The 22,326-nt window shown below is 42.3% G+C and overlaps 1 protein-coding gene across 3 annotated transcripts in view; it reads right to left on the bottom strand.

Moving 5' to 3' along the window:
* The window catches only part of CHRFAM7A (CHRNA7 (exons 5-10) and FAM7A (exons A-E) fusion), a 53,090-nt gene that overhangs the window by 11,816 nt on the left and 18,948 nt on the right, over positions 1-22,326 (bottom strand). The window contains exons 1-3 of one of the 3 annotated variants that reach the window (XM_064456547.1): positions 20,195-20,296; positions 16,899-16,943; positions 4,476-4,585 (exon numbers count right to left, since the gene is read on the bottom strand). In XM_064456547.1, coding sequence (XP_064312617.1) covers positions 4,476-4,585; positions 16,899-16,901 — 113 coding nt within the window. In that variant the 5' untranslated portion in view covers positions 16,902-16,943; positions 20,195-20,296. The other 2 variants (XM_064456546.1, XM_064456548.1) reach the window with 2 other exon arrangements.

Genomic DNA, 22,326 nt, shown 5'->3' with positions numbered 1-22,326 from the left:
AGTTAATGAAATTAGTGCCTAGATTAAATTGCACAGAACATACTGGGAAGGTGATGGCAACGAATGATCTTTGCATCTCAAAATTATTTCAGGAGCTGCTGTCTTGAGTTCACATCTGAAGGCTGTTGGCCCTGATTGTAGACATAGGCTCCTTTCTCGGGCTTTCATTTGTGCAGGGGATAAGCAAAATGAGACATAGGCTACTGTACTTTGTTGTATTGTTTGTCATTTCCAAAAAGTCACCTTGTGGAGGTGGGTTGGCACACAAGGCAAATACAGCATCAGCCGCTCTGGGGCAGTGCAGAGGAGGTCGCACGAGCCTCAGGGTCTGGCTTCTTGCTGCAGTCTGTGCTTTGTTGATCTAAAAACTTGTGTTGTCTCTAGGATGAGTTGTCCGTGAGAAGTCTCTGATGTCTCTTTGCCTATTAGTGGCTTAGTAGCTCATAATTTTCTAATCACCTTCTAAAACATCATCAGAAAAATACAGTGAGAATCTGAGATGGGGAGAAAGTGCAATATTCATAATTCTAGCAGAAAATAAAGTATAATAAATTGTATATTTTTCCAGCAGGAAACCCATGTTGTTTTTTAAAAAGGAGGACTTCAAATTTTTACCTACTTTGATGCAAATTTAATATCTCAGAAGCTAAAATAAAACAATAATTTTTTTAGTCATTGTTAACTTTGCATTTTATTTTCCCCTTACATATTTGAAGAAATTACATTTTAAATATATCTGGGCTGGTCTGTGAAATATGCAGACAAGAAAAAAACTAAATCCAAATAATTACTTGCCCATCTGGAGTTGCACATTTTCCTGTGGTGAGCAGAAGGCTCACAGTGTTGAAAAATCTTTGCAACTATTTAATCTGAACTCTGAAGACAAGCAGAAAAGTCTAAATATTGTGTATGTAGCTTGAATAGATTCTAGCACTTTGAGGGGAAAAGGCAATTAAATTCTACGGCAGTTGAACTAATGTAGGCCACTCTCCTTCGGCTTCACAGCTCATGGCTGGATTCTCTGAGTTCATGTTGCAGCTCCTCTTCCAGTTGGAGCACTGTTCTCTCTTCTTGCCTTGGCTACCTGTTTTCATGACATTTGTAGGAAACTGGTACTGCTAAGATCTCTACTGATTGCGCTGCTGAATTTGGCAGAAATGGATTCAGGATATTGGGGAAAGGGGCAGCAACAAAGATCATACACGAACATTCACACAGCTGTGCACGCACACATGTGCATAAGTCTTGTTTCCTTAGAAAACCAGACTTAAAGTCCTGTAACGAGTGTCTATATTAGATGTAGACAAGTAGTTGCTTTGACTTGAAATTAGTAAGGGCTACATGATGAAACTCAAACAAGTAGTCAAATTTGGGATGTAAAAATATCCATGCCACACAAATGACTTGTAAAGTGGAAATTAATTACTAGAATTCACATTCTTAGCATCCTAGGCTAGATTCTGTTCTCTTCCCCTTGAGTTGAGGGCAGTTAAGCACCAGAGGGTTCCTTCTAAGACCTTGCTGCTGTTTCTGACAATTGGGAAAAATAAAATTTTCAAAAGGACACAAGTGATCAAAGGAACCTAGGTTTCATCACCATGTGACTTTGCCTTTCATAAGACACATTCTTAAAAGAATATCTAGAGGTACTCCGACTCAAATATTATTTTTTTTTTTCTGAAAAAGGAGCATATGTGCTTTTCTACACTGCGCTGCTAATTGTTTTTTGAAATGCAGTGCTTCAACTGGGAATGCACCAAATAGTTAAGCCTTTTCTTGATGAGATTTTGTGCTCAAATGTAATGATAGAAAACCATTTCTGCTACATTTCTTCTTCAGGGTATAACCACTTGAAAGCAGATATTGACTGCAGTATATTGAGATGACAAAGCTGTACCTAGCAGATATAATCCCACTGGGACCTATCTGCAGAACCTCTGGTTTGTAAAATGGGAAAAATGAAACTGTTAAAATGAGACATAACTACCAGAATTTTTGTTATGCCATGAAGTACTGAACACTATATGGCCATTTGGAAAATAATCCCACCAGAAATTAGCACTTTTAATAAGTCTAGTAAAACTAATAAAGTGGAAGGGAACCATACATGCCACTAATATATTCAATCCTGGAATTTTTACATAGGCCAAGATTTTCTTCCCTCAGAAAAACTACAGATGAACTGGCCCTGTTCTCTCCACAATAGGCTGGTGGTAAAATTTAATACAGCTGCCACAGTTTTCTCTGTACTAGGCTGCAGCAAGATGCGTAAGGACTCAAGACATAATGAAACATGCATTTACTAAAATGAAAAATGGATTTATAGTTCATTAATTTTTTTGTAACTGCTAGTCTTTGCTTTCTAACTGTTGCTAGTGAAGTGTATAAAAATTGAAAGCATCTATCTCAAAATACCATGTCATTGTAAGAGAACATCATAACATTCCCAATGCAATTTCATACAGGAATAAGAATTTTTCTTAAACAGCTTTGCTTTCTGACTAAACTCTGAATAAGATTTTGTATTAAATATGTTTTCGAAATAGGAACACTGTAGAATAATTACTTCATGACCATGCCATAGATAACAATCCCAAGATTGAAAAACATATATTAACAGAAAACTAGTGGTTTCAGTTTTTCAGGTCATTAAGTTACCCTTCTCATTCTGTAATGCGCTTGAGCTGCAGTTAGCATGTATGTATTAATATTACTAATTTCTAAAAAAATTACCCTTCCATTTTGGATATACATAAATCCTCAGATACACTGAAAGTCTCTCTCAGGTATGTGATACATGTGAGGAAGAATATTGTCATAATTATTTCTTTCGGAAACCTCTAAACTGTTGTTGTAGAGTACCAATTTTATGGCATACACAGTATGTTATTCAGCAAAAGAATTGAAACGAATGCGTGATTTGTCAGATTCTCCCAAGAATGCTGTCATTTACCGAATCAAGGTAGCTAGGACTAAATGCCCAAGATAACAAATTTGCATTGAAAAATATATTAAACAAGATCAATGTTGCAAAAATACCTGTCCGAGTTGCATGCTGCTCCATTTTGTGTACAGAGCATTTGAAAGGATTTTTAGGCTGGTGTATGGGCAACCGAAGTGCTAATTGCCATACTTAAACCAGAAACAAGAAGTAATCTTGGTTACCATAAATATGGTGAAGTCTAGTGGATATCACCTCAAATTATTTGGTATTAATTGTACCTTTGAGAGACGCATTGCAACCTGCTGTAGGCAAAGCAGTAACGTAGGCCCTAGAGAGAAGTACTAAGTGGCTGACAAATGCTGTCACTGGGTGCTGTTATTGCATCATTACAATTCAACAACACCTGTGACAGTGCCATTGATCATAAAGGTGATAATCAAAAGGCAAAAGGGAGCATAACTGCAGCTGACATATTCAGTACAGTTATTCTCTAGGTCTTGTTGCAACAAAAAGCAGCTCCTGAAGTGGGTAGAGTGAATCAGGTTGATAAACACAGCAGGGTTGTCTTCTTAGTAGACATATGGCAGAGAAACAGAGGAAAAAAGCCAAAAGGAAGACAAAAGGTTCATGTCATCTGCAGGGGCAAAAAAATTACGAGGTACCCTGGCTACCACAAAAGGGCCAGTGCAACATGGACAAAGCAGATGTAAGGTCTTTCCGGCACCTGGGGAACAGCACAATAACTGCAAAAGAAGGCAAATTGTTAAAGAACAGAAACCTCTCAGTGCTTTACCTTTTCAAACTAAATAAATTCCACAATGGCAACTACCATATATTGGTGAAGCCAAAGAACCTCTCAATGTCAGCCAAAGGTTCTGCAGTGGATTGATGGCAATCTGTCCCTGAAATAAACCCAACTCAGAACAGATAGTTTGAAGAGGAGAGCAGAAAATATTCTAGCTATTTTTGTAGCAGGAAGAAAGAGTGACACCAAAACTGGACATGGGAAAATGCAAACGTACCTATTGGCATTTACCTATTCTGCCTCTAGTGGAACCCAAACTAAAAGCAGACAAGAAGTCAAAAGTCAGATTTGAATTCACCAGTAAACATTTAGACAAAACAAATACTCTAAGAGGAAATTGTCACTACCTGTGCCATCAAACACAGCCAAAAAAGTTTAGTTTTCTAATAATCTCAAAAAACTTAACTAGAATTGGTGGTAGGGAGGATGATGTTGTTTACAAATATGACCTTCTGTTGTAAACAGGAGACTGGTAATCTTCCAGTACTGCAAAAACCTAGAAAGTTTTGGAGAAGTATTTCAAAACCTAGGCATTTTGATGAGATGATTATGTCATTTGCCTTGCCATATCATTGCAATTGGACAGGGTGCTACATAATCTCATCTAGGCCCCCTACAAAAGGTTGGAGCAGTTGATCTTTCGAGGTCCCTTCCAACCTGGGATATTCTGTGATTCTATAATTCTCTGATCTTCTCTCCTTCCCCACATGAAAAAAGTGTGTCTACCTGTTATAGAGAAGAATATCTGGCTTCCAAATCAGTCCATCAGGAAAACGAACATTCTTCACTCCTGGGTATTCAGACACGTTCCACTGTAGATAATGATCTGTCCAGTACTAAGACACACACGCAAAAAGTAAGTTAGGTCATCTCATCCACTGACTTACTGTAGTTCTCTAGGGACTGGATAGCCTGAAACAATAGATGTTCTCTTCTTAAAGAGATATTATTTAGATTCAGGCAGTGAAATGTTTGGAAAGGGTGAATTAGGCACAGTGGAAAGCATAAAAATCTCATTTTCAATTCACACTGCAGTGCATGTAACAGCCTATAAAAGAATATTTGGGGTGTTTGTATTTTATTTTTCATGCTATCTCAGGTGCTAATTTGGGATAGAATAGATTTTTTTACAATCCATACATTAACTTAAATTGTGTTTATCTTCATAGACAACTTTGTTTTCTATTGTTGGAAATTCTCAGGTTGTAATAACTTGATTACAGACATGAGGTAGAGCAGCCAACAGTCACTGCTGACAGGGAAAATAACTGAAATGGCGGAACAGTTAATACGAGCATAGAAGGTCTTAGGAGCTCCTGTGGCCTGAAGTTAGGCAACCTTGGGGGCAGATGCTGAGCAGTACTGCACTGTCCCACAAGCTTCCTTCCTGGCTGGCACTTACTGCATTGGAGGCATGGAGTCATCTACCCTGGGGGCTATCCATGCTCCTGTCAACCCGTCCCTCACTGCCAGTATAGGCAGGGAGTCTGTCGCAGTCAGACCAACTTTTTTTGATCTGCGTTTAGCGCTGCTATATCTCAGATACTGTCATTGTTTATGCCTGTGCATGACCGTATGTTTCAAAAGCACTGCCCCAAACCGCAGGCAGCTGAGTTCCGTGGCAGCTCTGGCCAGCTGGTTACTTCCCAGTCTCCTGAGAAACACTAGCATGAGCTACTTTATTCTGAAACTGAGTTCGCACTTCACCCCTTACTAAGCAGGTGACTTGCTGGGATACAAGGGTGGTTCCTGTTGTGGGCAAAAGGTCTAAGTAAGAAATAAAGTTAAATTTGTTTCACAAAAGTTTTTTATTATAATTTCTGTGTTTCATTATGCTGTGCCTCTCTCTATCCCCATATTATGTTATTTACATTAATTTCACATAGCTGTAGGCATCACATAACTTACAGTGAAAACTTCAGATTTACAGTTCTGTTGCAGTGCCAAACGTTAATCTTTAAATGTAAACTTTGAAATGGGTGAATAAATGTACAATAGTTATCCCTTAAATGATCTAGTGGCCCTTGTCAAAATCTTTGACAGACATTAAGGTCAGAAAAAAGTTCCAGTGGGTATTGTGGAGGTAATGCTATTGATCATTCTCATGGGGTATTCACATCAAATTGTTCTATATAATTCCTTGCATTACTGTCACAGGCAAGTTTTGGTTTGATATACCAAACAAGTCCCCAGTTAGCTTCATGCTGCAGGTATTCAAATCCATTCTTGTACCTCTAGAACAGTGTTAAGCGACCATTTTGCTGCATGCAACACATCTAACAGCATTCATCACACATTTTTTGTAAAGCTTTTACTATACAATATACAATTTCTTGGCCTGTGCTTCCATATTTATCTCATTCATTTTTTACTATGAATTTGTAGTGCCTTGTCACCAGGACAAATGATCTGAGTTGTGTACTGCTTTTTCCTTTTGCTTTATGGAAAATAACTTTTTACAGAAATCTTAAATCAGCATATCTGATCACCTCTGTTCATAGGTTTTTCGTTTTACTACCTGTGCCATTCATGGTTCTCTAATTAAACTACATTTAATTGCTCACGCTCATGTATACACAGCTTCTGTAAGCTGATAATGGCTTCTTATCTTTTTGTTAGAAGTTTTAAATCCATTTTTACAGTAAATTTTATTAAATGAACTTCCCAATAGACAAATGTCACCATATTTTTTACCACTTCATCTTTTTGGAAGATAGACATACTGAGATCGTCATGACACCTCTATTTTGTACGAAGTCCAGCAATGTAAACAAATATGATGTATGGTTTTGAGGCATTTAAACCTGTGGGCTCTTGTTGGTTTTAGGCAACTCATTTTCAGGAGCTGACAGAACAGGTCACTTTCTGAGTAGTGGTTGCAGGGCTGGGGCTGGCAGGCTGTGGGCAGCTGCTGCGAAGCTCACTGCCCACCGACTTGGTTGTGTGCAGCAGGCTCTCCTGTTCATTTCCATCTGAATTGCATTACAATAATTTATAGCAATATATCCAAGAATTTCTTATTCTAACTTCTTTTAGGAGTTATCATGGCAAATAAAATGTAGCATAGGGTGACACTGAATGATGTAAAGACAGTCAAAGGGTGAGAGAAAACTTAATATTAAAGTCTGTATTGAAGATAATGTTAAGCAGGTTTTACAGTTGCTCTGTTTAGTCATGTGTACAAAGTCACATGATCCAGCTGGACACAAGCTGCCTCATTCTGTTTTAACTTTAGAGCTACAATCTCCACTGTAGCTGAAGTACATTTGATGCAGATAGCAAACAGCTCAGGGTACTTGGGTTGGTATGCTGGTGTCATGTTTTTAGCTGGAATAGAGTTAATTTTCTTCACTGCAGCTGGCATAGTGCTGTGCTTTGGACTTAGTATGAAAACAAGGTTGATAACACACAGATGTTTTGGTTGTTCCTGGGTAATGCTTATACTAGTCAAGGACTTTTCTAGCTTCCCATGCTCTGCCAGGCACACAAGAAGCCCGGAGGGGAGGGGGTACAGCTAAGAGAGTGGATTCAAACTGGCTAAAGGGATATTGTGTATGATGTAACATCATGCTCAGTATGTTAACTGGGAGGAGCTGGCTGGGGGAGGGAAGCAGCAATTGCAGCTCGGGGACCAGCAGCATCAGTCGGCAGGTGGTGAGCGGTTGTATCGTTTGTGTGTCTGGTTTTTTCCCTTTTCCTTTTTATTATATTATCATTATTGTTATTATTATCATAATCAATATTATTATCATTATTAAACTGTTCTTATCTCAACCCACAAGTTTCGGGTTTTTTTGCTTTTGCTTTTCCAATTCCCTCCCCCATCCCATAGGGGTGGGGGGAATGAGCGAGCAGCTGTGTGGTGTTGAGCTGCTGACTGGGGCTGAACCACAACAGTCCTTTTTGGCACCCAATGTGGGGCCCAAAGGGCTGAGATAATAGCCATTGCTGGTCACAGCATAAACTCTGTTCTCAATATTAGTTTATCCAATCTGCACCATGCTTTTGTATTTGCTGTGTCTGTTAAAGATTGGTGTTGGGTTTTGTAGACTGCTGTGCTCTACTGTGATTAGTGATGTTTTGCCTGGGAGAGTTGTTTTTAAAACATTGGCCTTGAGTTTTATTCGGTATTTCACATTTATATTGAAGCCATTACTGTATATTGGATACCACCCCATGGATAAGATAGCAATTATACCTCCTCCTCTGAGAATTTTTTTTGGAGGAAATACAGAACGGCACCATCTTCTATAATGCCTCCTCTTTCATTACAACAACTTTTCAGTATCTTAAACATCTGTTGGTAGTTAAGATACATCTGTTGATATTGCTTTAGCAGACCATTTCAGCTCTGTCTAAGGTTAATAAACAATTCAAGAATGTCATCCAGAGATCTACCCCAAGGCTCAATCGCTATGGGTGGAAGGGTATGTGGGATAGTATGGGCAAACACCTAAGATGGTGGGCACCCCCAGTGTATTGGGACTTCACTCCTGAACAAGTGCAGAATCCTGAAAAATTAGTAGAATATTTGGAGGAATTATGTTGTCACCCTGGAAACTCCAAAGACATACAAATCACTGCAATGTGCTGGGGCCTGGCCCATGCCTATCAAACCCTGTTTAACACTATTCAGTGTCCCCAAGGGGAAGAGAAGGCCTCTGTATCTAAAAGAACAAGGACAAGGAAAGCGAGAAGCACTGTGGCCACTCAAACCCCCACAACAGGCACTGCGGCTACTCCAATCCTGGTGACAAGCACTGTGGTCCCTCAAACCTCTGCGACAGACACTGCAGCGACTCCAACCCTGGTGACAAACTTTGCAGCTGAATCAGAGGACCAACACGTGCCAGTATAGGTCACCCCTATACACAGGAAGAAATCTTGGAAGAGAAAGTTAACTCGTTTAGAAAGAGATGATGAAGAAGCAGGGCCATCACAAGATGATGAGGAGGAAGAGGAAGAACTCGTACAAGTAACAGAAACTACCTGATCCCTATCCTTGAGTGAGCTGCAAGATATGCAGAAAGATTTTGGCCGTCAGCCGTCATTCAGGTGAGCACATTGTCACCTGGCTGCTCTGATGCTTGGGATAACGGGGCCAGCAGTCTGGAATTAGAGGGGAAGGAAGCCAAACAACTGGCATGCCTCTCTAGGGAAGGGGGCATCGACAAAGCAATTGGAAAAGGGAAACAAGCCCTCAGCCTCTGGAGGCGACTCCTGTCAGGTGTGAGAGAAAGGTACCTCTTCAAGGAAAATATTGTATTTCGCCTAGGAAAATGGATGACCATGGAGAAAGGTATCCAGTACCTGAGGGAACTAGCCGTGCTTGAGGTGATTTATAGTGACTTAGATGATCAACAGTCATCCAAAGATCCAAAGGAAGCCAAGTGCACACAACCCATGTGGCGGAAGTTTGTACCGAGTGCATCACTGATGCATGGGAACTCATTGGCAATAATGTCCTGGAAAGATGATGAGGCACCAACAGTGGCGGAGTTGTTCGATAAACTCTGGGAGTACGAAGCAAATCTCTCTCCCTTCCTCATCTCAGCTGTGGAGAAACTGTCCTGGGACGTCCAGCAACTCAAAGAAGGTATGTCCTACTCCTCACCAGTACAGACCAGTATCTCAGCCATTAGAAGTAAGCGTCCCTTTGCTCAAGAGATTGGATACACACGATGGGGCACCCTATGGTTTTACCTGCCTGACCACGGAGGGGACATGAAAAAGTGGGATGGAAAACCTACCTCAACCCTAGAGGCACGGGTATGTGAGCTGCAAAGGAAAACAATCACTCGGGGGGGTTCCTCCAGGAAAGCTGCTGCTCCAGTTTCCAGTAAGCATTTCCCCAGACAGAGGAGCAGAAGTGCAGATTTTCTTTCTGATCTTAACAGAGACACTTGTGATTCATATTTATAAGAAGTGATGAATACTATGATCAGGAATAGAGGGGCCCTACCTCCAGCCAGGTGGAGGAAAGGGATAACCAGGTTTGTTGGACTGCGTGGATCCGAATGCCTGGCACATCCGATCCACAGGAGTATAAAGCTTTAGTGGACACTGGTGCACAGTGCACCCTAATGCCATCAAACTATGTAGAGGCAGAACCCATCAGCATTGCTGGAGTGACAGGGGGATCCCAAGAGCTAACTGTATTGGAGGCCAAAGTGAGCCTAACCAGGAATGAGTGACAAAAGCATACCATTGTGACTGGCCCAGAGGCTCTGTGCATCCTTGGCATAGGCTACATCAGGAGAGGGTATTTCAAGGAACCAAAAGGGTTCAAGTGGGCTTTTGGTGTAGCTGCCTTGGAGACGGAGAGAATTAAACAGCTGTCTACCTTGCCTGGTCTCTTAAAGGACCCTTCTGTTGTGGGGTTGCTGAAAGTCAAAGAACAACAGGTGCCGATCACAACAGTGCACCGGCAGCAATATCGCACCAACTGAGACTCCCTGATTCCCATCCATGAGAGAAAATTAACTCTATCCCAGCCAAAACCATGACAGCTGGTTACTAGGCAAGGCTCCTGCTGCAACTTAGATCAAGTTTAAGATTTTGATACTCAACAGTATTGGCATGGTGACAGTGGTCAGGGTCAAAGAGTCTGCACATATAAATAGTAGATTTATATTCCCCTTTCTCCTAGGTTAGTGTTTGTATTTATTTCAGTGATGAATAGATAAAATATATTTAAGATACATCTCTGATTATACATTCATATATATCAAGAAAGGGAGTGGAGAGGGAAACTCAGGGAATAACTTACTTCAGACAATTCAGCATAATAAAATGACATATGTTTGCCTTAAGCATGCTTTGAATCTATCTAGTATACCATTGACAGTTAATACGCAAACTCTTTTTTCTTTTAATGTGCATACAGGCCATGAAGAGTGGTTACATTTTTTTGTAGCAATCAAATGATCTGCTCATTGCAGTCTTAACACACTTCATATACAGTATGTGCTAAGGTGAATAAATCAAAAGAAATACAGAATCAGGAACTTCCTTAGCGGAAAACCAAACCAATCTCACAAGGGATAAGGATGCTGTGGGATAAAAGAGAAGGAAAATAAGTGATAGATTCTTGAGTATGAATTGTCATCAGTTTTCCTGGTAAGAAATCATAGCAACTGTTGTCATTGTAGCTCAAAGCCAAAAACATTATATTTTATAGTTTTAATCTTTCTGTACAACAAGCCTGTTAAAATAACATGAGCTGAATGCTTCTTCCATGTCAACTTTTCTTTGTGAATAAATGGAATAGCCATTCTATCCTTTGAAAGTCAACGAAATAGTTCATTTGTTTCCTAAGACCTAGCACAGTGCAAGAGAGGTGATCTATAAAAAATGTTACACTAAAAGAAAAAATAATACGTTTAAACTGAATAAACTGGTTAAAGAAACTGAAAGGCGTAAGGTCTCTGTGGGAGCAGCATGCTTATCTTGAATAATAGAACTCTTCTGTAAACCTTTACCTGACCCAAACAGTTCAGTTTCTGTAATACAGCTGGGAGTTAAACTAATGGCAAATTCTCATCCTAGCTGCTGTAGTATGGAGAAAGCTCCCCCTACCACCCCATCTTTGTTAAGTACAAACTTATGGTAGAAATGTTTGGTGGAAGCATGAGGAGCCCACAGTAGTCACCATGGTAAGAAGCACCTTGTTAATGCTAAGTCTTAGTATTAAACTAATGCAAAAAAAAAAAACAAATCAAGTCAGAATAAACTTGTGTAGGCCCCTTTGCTTAGGAGCAGCTCTCTTGCAAGTTAACCTTACAGAGAAAAGAAATTCAAAATACTCTCACAAAGTTCTTGAATATTGTATTATCTGTTCCATTTATTAAAAAGTGAGTGAAACTTACTCCTGCCCAGCAGTGCCTGCCATGAGTTAATGGGGGCAAAGTTCTCTGCCGTGGTATTGTGGTGGCAATACTTACGGTTAAATAATAAGAGAGGATGTGAAGTTCTATGACATCTTTAGCAACTAAACATTGCAGCAAAAGGTAAAATAAAGCTACTGTTTGAAAAATGAACACCCTATGTGGGCAAAACAAACTGGGAAACCAGGAAAAAGTATATGGTTCCCAGCTGAACATTAGGAAACTGAACTGATGCTCCAATACGTGTTTTAGCCATGTAACTGAGATACAGAATTTGGAGAAGTAACGTAAAAAACCTCTCATGTTCACAGTTCTGATGACAACCTATGTTTAAACAACATTTTGAACAACATTGAAACAGCATGGCCATTTTAATTAAAATCCTCTTTCAGTTCTGTAAGGAGGTAGACAGCAAAGCAAGTAGGATGGCAGAGACATTCAGTTAGGACAGCGGCAGCAGCTCTCAGGAGTTAATGAACCTCTTTGGAACAATTTTTCCCCTGTATCATAAGAACCATCTGGCAGTTTTGAGCGTGCTCATCAGAACAGCTATTACAGATGAAATGCAGTTCTAGCATGTATAGTTCTCTTTCACAATCAAATGATTTACCAGGACATAATGCATTTATTGAAATGGGTGAAAAGGCACTCGCACCAATCAGTCAGCGAAGAGCTCAGCGGCGGCAAGGGCAAGTCCCGTGGCTCAGCGCTAGATCGGGGTAGGCAAAGCGGTTCCTCGTACCTGAGAAGCCCAAGGGTAAGCAGAGGGACCCGTCAGGAGCAGGCAGCTCTCACGAGTGAGGCTGACATGCAGCTGACGCGGCGTGGGGCGTTGCCAGAAGCGACAGCAGGAGATTTAAACGGCCCCTAGGGAGCGCAAGCGACCAGGAGCATGGCGAGGCAGTTTGAGCAGGTGGGATGCCGCAGGCCGCTTGTAGGTCTACAGCTCAGGAAAGTGCTTCGGCCTTGGGCAAAATGGTGAGCACTCGCCTCAGAGCTAAAACCACTGTTCGTTCAGCGAAAGCCCCCGAGATGTCAGACTCATCCACCCAGACAGGTCTAGTAAGAAAGGACACACCAGTACAGGCAGTAGGTTGCGGCAACTGCCCAAACCCCTCTCCTGAGGAAAAGGTAAGTACCTGCATGAGGTGTGCACAGGTTGATAACCTGTTACGTCAGGAGGCTGAACTGCAGGAAATGGTTAAGAGGCTGCGCAGTATTAGAGGAGCTGAGGCAGAGATAGACAGGTGGCTTCAGAATCATGTTCCTGTGGCAGACACCGCCGAGAATGAGGCACCGTGGACCCTGGTGACTCACAGGAGCAGGATTCCACATCAGCCTGCACCCTCCACCATCACAGTCAGAAACAGATATGAAGCCTTAATGACTGAGGATACCCATAAGCAAGGTCTGCAAAGTCCCCCACAAGGGGAAACTGCACCAGCAACACACAGTGGACATCGTAAAAAGAAACGACGAGTGCTCGTGGTAGGTGACTCTCTGTTGAAGGGTACCGAGGCACCCATCTGCCAACCTGACAGGGAGTCAGGAGAGGTACGCTGCCTCCCAGGAGCCAAGGTCCGAGACATTGCTGAGAGGGTGCCACAACTCATCAGGAAAACAGACTACTATCCGCTATTACTATTTCATGTAGGCATGAACGACACTGAGAGCCGCAACCTGGGTAAAATCAAGGAAGATGTTTGAGCCCTGGGGGAGCAAGTGAAAAACATTGGCACCCAAGTGATCTTCTCTTCCATTTTGCCAGTTCGAGGGAAGGGAGCAACCAGAAGTAGGTGCATAATGTATATCAACTCCTGGCTACGTGGCTGGTGCCACCGTGAGGGGTTTGGCTTTTATGACAATGGGGTATTCTTCAATGACAACAACGTGCTAGGGAGGGGTGGAATCCATCTGTCTAAAAGGGGTAAGGGAATCTTCAGCAGTAGGCTGGCTAATTTGGTGAGGCGGGCTGTAAACTAAAGGACTTGGGGGGTGGGATCCGTGGAGAAAACGCTCACACCAGTACATCCAACGGGGGAGTAAGTCAGGCCAAGCAGTGTGGTGACAAAGGTTCCTTAGCTGTCTCCCAAGAGGTGAAACAAAAGAGTAAACACCTCAAGTGTATGTACATGAATGCACGCAGTCTAGGTAACAAACAGGAGGAACTGGAGCTCTGTGCCCACTCAGAAGAGTACAACATCATAGGAGTAACTGAGACATGGTGGGACACCTCAAATGACTGGGGTATTGCAATGGACGGTTACAAGCTCTTTCATAAAGACAGGCAGGGTAGAAGAGGTGGAGGAGTTGCACTCTACATCAAGGAACACCTTGAATGTATCGAAGTCAACTATGGTGATTGCGACAGCTCTATCGAATGCCTCTGGGTTAAAGTCAAAGGGGTTGTCTCCAAGCAGGACCTCACAGTGGGCATCTGCTGTTGACCTCCTAACCACGGTGACGAAGCCGACAAAGCGCTATTTGGGGCACTAAAGCAAGCTTCTGGCCAACAGAACCTGGTCCTGATGGGTGACTTCAACTACCCAGACATCTGCTGGAAGAACAATACGGCAGCTTGCATGTCATCCACCAAGTTCCTGGAATGTACAGAGGACTGTTTCCTGATACGAATGTTAGCTGTGCCAACCAGGAAGGAGGCGCTGCTGGACTTGCTATTCACAAACCGAGAAAGCCTGCTTTGTAATATCTCAGTTAGTGATAGCCTTGGCTGCAGTGACCACAACATTGTGGAGTTTGGGATCCTGCTGAGTGTGCTGAAGGTCAGCTCTAAGACAAGGGTTCTTGATTTTAGAAGAGCAAACTTCAGTGCACTCAGGGGTCAACTGGGAGGGATTCGATGGCAGGCTTCCATGGAATACAAAGGAGCTAGTGAGAGCTGGGAATTCTTCAAGAACTCTCTATTGGAAGCACAAAGCAAATTTATCCCCTACAAAGGAAAGGGAAGTAAGTGGAGTAAGAAGCCCCCATGGCTCAGCCATGACCTCCTGGGTCTACTCAAATCCAAAAGGGAAGCACACCAGAAATGCAGAAGTGGAGGATTATCCAGCAAGAACTGCAAGGGCATAGCCAGAGAGTGCAGAGACGCAGTCAGACAAGCAAAAGCCCAATTTGAATTGAAACTAGCTGTAGACATAAAAAATAACAAGAAAGGGTTCTTCAGACATTTCAACCATAAGGAGAAAAAAGAAGGAAAACATAGGCCCACTGTTAAACAGAAAAGGAGAATCAATCACCAATGATGCAGAAAAGGCAGAGGTCCTCTACACCTTCTTCACCTCTGTCTTTACCAGCACTATAGGGTCCCAGGCTTTGGGAACAAAATTGCCAATTGAACCAAACACCGACCCACCATTGGTGAAGGAAGAGTTAGTATATGAATTACTACAGGAGCTTGACCCCCACAAAGCAATGGGCCCTGATGCCATCCACCCAAGGGTGTTGAGAGAGCTTGCTGACATCATCGCAAGGCCGCTCTCCATAATCTTTGAGAAGTCATGGAGAATGGGGGTTGTCCCAGAGGACTGGAGGAAGGCAAATGTTACCCCTATCTACAAGAAGGGCTCGAGGGAGGGTCCGGGTAACTATAGGCCCATCAGCCTTACCTCAGTCCCTGGGAAAGTTATGGAACGAATCCTCCTGGGGGCAATCACAAGTCAGTTGAAGCACGTGATTGGGCAAAGACAACATGGCTTCACTAAAGGCAGATCATGCTTCACAAACTTGGTGGCCTTCTATGACAAAGTGACTTGCCTGGTTGACATGGGGCGGGCAGTGGACATTGTCTACCTGCACTTCTCCAAGGCCTTTGATATGATCCCCCACAGCCTCCTCCTGGAGAAATTAATGTGTTATGGCCTAGACAAGTGGTTTGTGCAGTGGGTGGGGAAGTGGCTGACAGGCCGCATCCAAAGGGTGGTGGTAAATAGCTCTTTCTCAAAGTGCCAAACTGTCACTAGTGGAGTACCCCAGGGATTGATATTGGGCCCAATGTTATTCAACATCTTTATAAGTGATCTGGATAACAGCATCAAGTGTAGCCTGATGAAGTTTGCTGATGACACCAAGTTGAGGGGGGAAGCAGACACTCCAGAAGGGAGAGCTGCTCTGCAGGGAGATCTGGATAGGCCAGAGGAGCGGGCCAGCAAGAACCTTATGAAGTTCAACAAGGACAGGCGTAAGATCATGCACCTGGGAAAACATAATCCAGGAGTGCAGTACAGACTGGGATCCACCTGGCTGGAGAGCAGCTCTGTGGAAAGGGACCTGGGGGGTCCTGGTGGACAGGAAGCTCAACATGAGCGAACAGTGTGCTGCTGCGGCCAAGAAGGCCAACAGGATACTGGGTTGCAATAAAAAGGGCATCGCCAGCAGAGAGAAAGAAGTCACCATACCACTCTACTCAGTGCTTGTCAGGCCACACCTGGAGTACTGTGTACAGTTCTGGTGCCCGCTATACAAAAAGGACGTGGACAGGCTGGAAGGGGTCCAGAGAAGGGCCACCAAGATGATCAAAGGATTGGGAAGCCTGCCATATGAGGATAGGCTGGGAGAACTGGGTTTGTTCAGCCTTGAGAATAGGAGGCTCAGAGGGGATCTCATCACCGTGTACCAGTACTTAAGGGATACCTACAAAGAAGATGGAGACTCCCTTTTTACACGGAGTCACGTGGAGAGGACAAGGGGGAATGGACACAAATTGCTCTTGGGGAGATTCCGATTGGACACCAGAGGGAAATTTTTCACAGTGAGGACAGTCAACCATTGGAATAATCTCCCCAGGGAAGTGGTTGACTCTGCCACATTGGACACTTTCAAGAGTCGTCTGGACAGGGTACTGGGCCATCTTGTCTAGACTGCGCTCTTCCTGGAAAGGTTGGACTAGATGATCCCTGAGGTCCCTTCCAACCTGTGATTCTGTGCACCTACAGTTACTCTACCTGGGACTCTTACGACACTGGTGTCTCATGACAATCAAGAGTTTAGCATGACTAAATAAACTATAGTGAGTTAGTAACTTACTTAGATGTAGCAACTCAAATTCTTAAAGGTTTTAAGAAATACTTGAAAGAACATCAAGACCTAAATCTCAGCCTTACATTTTTTCATTCAGCTTAGCTTTGTCCTCTATGTAGCAAGATATAGAAGAAAAGCTTGAAAGTTTCCTAAAATTTAAACCCATCACCAGGTTAAATTCTAAGACCAAAGGGGAAAAAAACCCATGCTTTGTTTCAAAACTCACCATTTGTAGCCAGATGTTTGTTGTTAATACTTGATTCTTTTCATCCTGAAAGAAAGGAGAAGAAATAAACCACATCTTAGTACCAAACAGTTAAAATAACACCGGTAAATATATTAGACTATTATGAAATAGCCAGTTGTGCTAAGGTATATTTTAAAGCAAAGGGAATCATTCCCTTGAACTTACTGCAACAGACATTTTCACAGGTACTGTTTAATGCACTTCATATTACCACAGTCAAACAAACTGTTTCCTGGGGGTAATCTTCTGCCAGACTCCTCCCTGGGGCTCCTTCTTTAATAAAGAATATCAAAAGACAAAGCAGATTACCATAGGAGTCGCCTGTTTCACCTGTGTTAGGAGCAGCCCTCTCACTAATTAAACTTACATACAGACATATGCAGGTAATAGAAAAATACTGAACAAAGGAAAGCGTGACTAAGCTCAGATGATGTGTGTTGAGTCCATACTGAGTAGCTTCTTAACAGGCAAGTAGCACCACTGATAGCAGTGAAACTATACACAAAGTGTTGTATCAGCTTTAAGGGAAAACTGTTGTCAGGGCAGAACATTATTACAAAATCATAGAGTCAAAGAATCACAGGTTGGAAGGGACCTCAGGGATCATCTAGTCCAACCTTTCTAGGAAGAGCACAGTCTAGACAAGATGGCCCAGCACCCTGTCCAGACGACTCTTGAAGGTGTCCAACATGGCACAATCAACCACTTGCCGCCGCTGTGCTCCTTGCTGACTGCCTGGAACTGTTCCAGTTTGGAGGCCTTCCCCCCTTGCCTCCTGTGACTATTTGATGTAAGTTCAGTTGACACAATAGGCATCTTAATGCTACAGTTAATTAGAGAGTTTAATTATTCACTCCTCTGACACAGGAGGATGTTGGTGACCTTATTTCTGTGGAGGTACTGTATCAGTATCCATCTGGGTTGTGTGAAGCTAATGGAATACACTATATATGCTGTCAGCATTATACATTCTCCAAACTGAATATGCAATCTCTGTCCTTAGGCCACTACCTGTAATATGTATATATGTTTCTATTCATCATAGACATTTTTAGGTCAGATGTAAATACCACTAAAGATAACTATCATTAAAAGTTTGATAGCATTTTCTCAAAGCTCTGTGTGCTGTCCCAGATGAACATGGCAAGTTCCTATAATAACATGTCCCATCTATTGCACCTGAGAAAAGCTGAGAACAGCACTGCTGTGTGGTTTCTCTGCAGGGCAGACAGTAGTTGTGTTGCTTTGCACAGGTATAACTGGCTACTCAGAAGTGCAGAGCAACTCAGAATCATTATGTCGTGAGAAGCTTGTTTCAGGACTATTAGCTGAATGGTGTGTACTCCCGCATGGTTAAATTCTGAGCTAAACTCACATTTTATTCCCAGTGTGATCTCTTTTTACACATGAATGGGCCCAGCCTTAGATTAGTGATGTTTCAAAAATTCCCTTTTCAAGAGCAGGAAAAGATTGTACTAAAGCTGGAGTGCTGCTGATGCTTAAGCTAATGATATGCCATGGGGATTTATTTTGAAGCCCTGAGCCCACAGCATAGTCAAATGAACTATTTTAAGAGTACCAGAAAGGAGCTCTACTATCAACTAGCACGCGTGACAGAACTAGGCTAGAGAGCCATCACTGAGCAGTCAAGCTAAGAGAGCTGAGGGAGACAGACTTTTAATCCAGCTGTGCTGCTGGCAGAATGATTCAGCTGCCTGCCACACTGCCAGGCACGGGCACATGGCACATTGCAGGTTTGCCTGCAGGAGATTCTGCAGACGTATTCTGAAAGCCACAAATTATTCTGAAATGTGAACTTTCACTCAAACCTAGCTCAAAGAGGGCATCCTGAGAGTATTAACTCAAAAGTAACTTGTACAGTGAAGACAAACCCTAAACGAGGATGGCCCATGGTGTTTTCCTGGTGTTTCTTTCTGTTATTTTAAGCATTTAGAGCCTGAAAGAGTGCATTTGAGCAAAATAACTCCTATTTGGCTCACTATATTTAAGGTTATGTCAGTTTTTGAACCATGAATCCCATCATTGTGCCAAAGCTATAACAATTTTGCTGCATACCAAGACTTCGTTTATAGTGGGGGAGTTTATTGGAGCAAATGGCTTCCAACATCTTAGTCATTATTGGATTGACTCATCCATCACTAGAGGAGAGATTCTGGTTTTAGAGGGTTTGTCCCTCTCTATGGTCCCAAGTGAAGCTGGTGCAAGGTGGGGCAGGAGACATGCTGCACGGTTTCCCCTGGCTACAAGAGTTTCTTTGATACTGTTTTCAAAGCTTTACAGGAAAGTCCATTAATACTGTTTTTCATCAGAGTTGTGCGGTACTTCCCCATAAAATGATGGGTGGGCTTGAAATGCTTCATAGTACTTCACCAGTTTTTGTCACTTTGCAGTATTTTGTAAACACTTACTTACAGAAAAAGTGTTGAACACAAAAGCAAGGCAGCAAGGCAGCCCCTACTACTAACTCCTTCTACTATAAAGGAACAAAGAAAAAGAAGTTCACAATATATTCTGAGAATCTGGGAAAATTAGGTAAAGAATTAGACCAGAAACTGTATCACATTGTTTAGACTGGTGTGTTTTTTTCCCATACCAGCTCCTTTAGGTTACTTGCTGTTCAGATAGTACTGGCCAAGGAGTGCAGCTAATGAAGAGTTTCATTCGCCCAGTGGGAGGTAGGTGGGAGGCTACTTCGGTCTACTTGACTTGTAACTGTAGTCATGATCTGAGGGCAGATGGCAAATTGCTACTGAACTGCTTATCACATTATTTTATGGTGGTATAGTTAATGAAGGGAAAGTAGCTGACATCAGGATGACTTGAATGGCCCTTCATTCATTTTTGAAGGTAAAGGTAACAATTTCTGAAATTTTTTCAATGGAATTGCACTGTTTCCATTCTTCGAGTTCCCATTTCTGGTTTTGTCTGTCTTTTCAATTTAAACAGTCTACCAGACTGATCACCTTTGGAAACACAGCATCAGATTCTCACATTATCCTTCCCTTACCCTGTGTTCAACAGAATATATAAAAGAAGAGATGGAAATTTGACAATGCTTTGTGAAGGGCGTTAGCCTGGACATTACAAACTTTGTAGGGAACATTATCTGCTGAATTTCAAAGGGATGTCTGCACATCTAGTATCCACACTAGAAAAGCTATGCAGCAAACAGCAAGAGGAAAAAGAAGTAAAATGAGCCTGCATGCTGATAGACTGGTATGCAGACGGTGATGTGCAGCACCTAGCATACTTACCAGAAGGCTTGCATAAAGTGGTGTCCTGACTAAAATCGATTAGCTGTAACTCTTGCACTTCAAATCCAGATCCTTATTTTGACATTGTTGACTCTCACCTAAGTTACAGAAGAAGTGATGCCTCTTTGAACAGGGCTTCAATTATTATGAACCTTAATAAAAGCTTGTAGAAATGTTTTAAGGCATCCCTTGTTATAGCAATAATGCTAGGTTCCTGACTGGGATCTTGTAGCAAGACTGAAGTTAATTGTAGTCTGAAGTTAAAAATGGGCTGGCAGCCAGTGAGAGACATGTTAGGCACTCCCTATATAGATTTTCACTTCTGTTTGCTTAAATGTCATCCTGCTGAAACAAGCAGGTTAATCAGTTCATTAGCTCTTACCTTATTGTCTCAGCACTTGCTCATTAAACATTCTCAACATCTTCTGATCCACAATGTCAAATTACTAGCACCTAATGATGTTTTTCCCTGCATCATTTAAAACCCTGTTATGTTTAATTTTTGCTTCACACAGCCTGGGGTTTTCTTCCTCTTCCTTTTTTGGGTCAGGCACTGAGCTCACTAAACTGTATAAAATGAAAAAGCCTGAATTCTTATAGGATTAGTTCTGAGAGAACGGGCTGGAGGGTGAGTTAAGCACTCATAAAATGGCCAGTTGACAAAAGATTGATGCTATGGCCATACTTTAAGCAGCCATAGTGATAAGATAAATCTGAGCTCTTCAAAACTTATGGAGAGTAGTGAAGGGGCTAGACTCCTCCATTCCTTCCCATCGCGTTGGTGCACACCAGCACCCTGTGTGCCCAGCCTCCAGGAGAGGCCAGAGCAGCATGTGGTCCAGCTTCAGCCGCCTGGAGCACCTGAAAACACCACAGTGATCTTGCATTCTCTGTTAAACTAAGTCAACATGGGGGACTATTGCAGGTATTCTCTCCTCATGTGCCAAGGTTAATGCTAAACTTTTGTATTAAAGGTGGCTCAAGGCTTCTTAGTGGTGCAGGCAAAAATTATTTTTGCTATCTCAAGGGTGAGGATAAAAATCAATTACTTAAAAAAAAACAGCCTGATACTTCTGCAGGGACACTGAAATGAAATCTGCAGCTGCTTGCCAAGGACTACCTCTAGTCATCCATAGGTGGGGGCTACAGTTGCAGCAAGTCTTGATCTTGAAGAATGCAGTAGAGGGTGCAGAGTCAGGCTGCCCTGTAATGGGTACCCATTCTTTACCCCTGAAGCCTAAGGCTACATTGCACCTGCCAAAAGGCAAGATTAATTAAAATGCAGATTTGTGTGGAATTATGGAATGCATGGGGTTTTTGCATAAAAATAAAAAGGTACTGGAGAGTTAGCAATGTGAAACAGTTTTTTTAGGCAACATAAAGGTGAAGAAAAAGGCAGCATTCAGGATTTGTGAGACGAGAGAGATCTGAATTCCTGATACCTCTTCCCCACCTGACTTCCCTTTCACCACAAAAGGAATAGGTTAGTGCAGTTACCCTTCACTTCTCCAGGAGTCAGCAATGTACCTTTCTATCATAGTAAAACGTCCATGATCCAGCATGTGAGGCTCAACACCAGGAACAGGCCACAGAATGTTTCCGATTTCTTGAAATTAGGTGCAAAAAGTGCAAAATAATTCCAAAAAAAGTCAGAAGAGGAAAATATAAATTTTCACTGTTTCACTGCATTTTTCTCGAGACCACTTCAAACTTAAATGCACATTTATATTTGGTGTTCTGACTTTTGCCATGTCAGTGAGATTTTTATAGAAAAACAGAGCTCTGACATCTATGACTTAATCTTGTAGTGCTTCCTGCTGAGAAGCAACACTCCTTCAGAATTACAGCACTGTTGCAAACTGTTTAGACAGAGTTTAAGGTGATGTGTTTTACTATGCAGCCCAGTCAGCATGCTGTGCCAGTTATGCATGGCTTGGGCTTGGGCTTGGGCTTGTGCTTGCCTTAGGCTGGCTCCCTTTACATCAGCTGCTAATTTGCCCTGATTCTGTTGGTGCTAAAAACCTCCTGAAAGTTGGTCTTCATTATTTTATACTCAGACACTCCATGCTTCTAGTGACATTAGTGAAAGTTGAAGGCATTTAGGACATCACATTTTTTTCTCTTCCACATTC

The sequence above is a fragment of the Phalacrocorax carbo genome, chromosome 7 (genome assembly GCF_963921805.1).
Source record: "Phalacrocorax carbo chromosome 7, bPhaCar2.1, whole genome shotgun sequence".
Taxonomy (NCBI): domain Eukaryota; kingdom Metazoa; phylum Chordata; class Aves; order Suliformes; family Phalacrocoracidae; genus Phalacrocorax; species Phalacrocorax carbo.
This window is presented reverse-complemented; position numbering and strand designations above follow the sequence as displayed.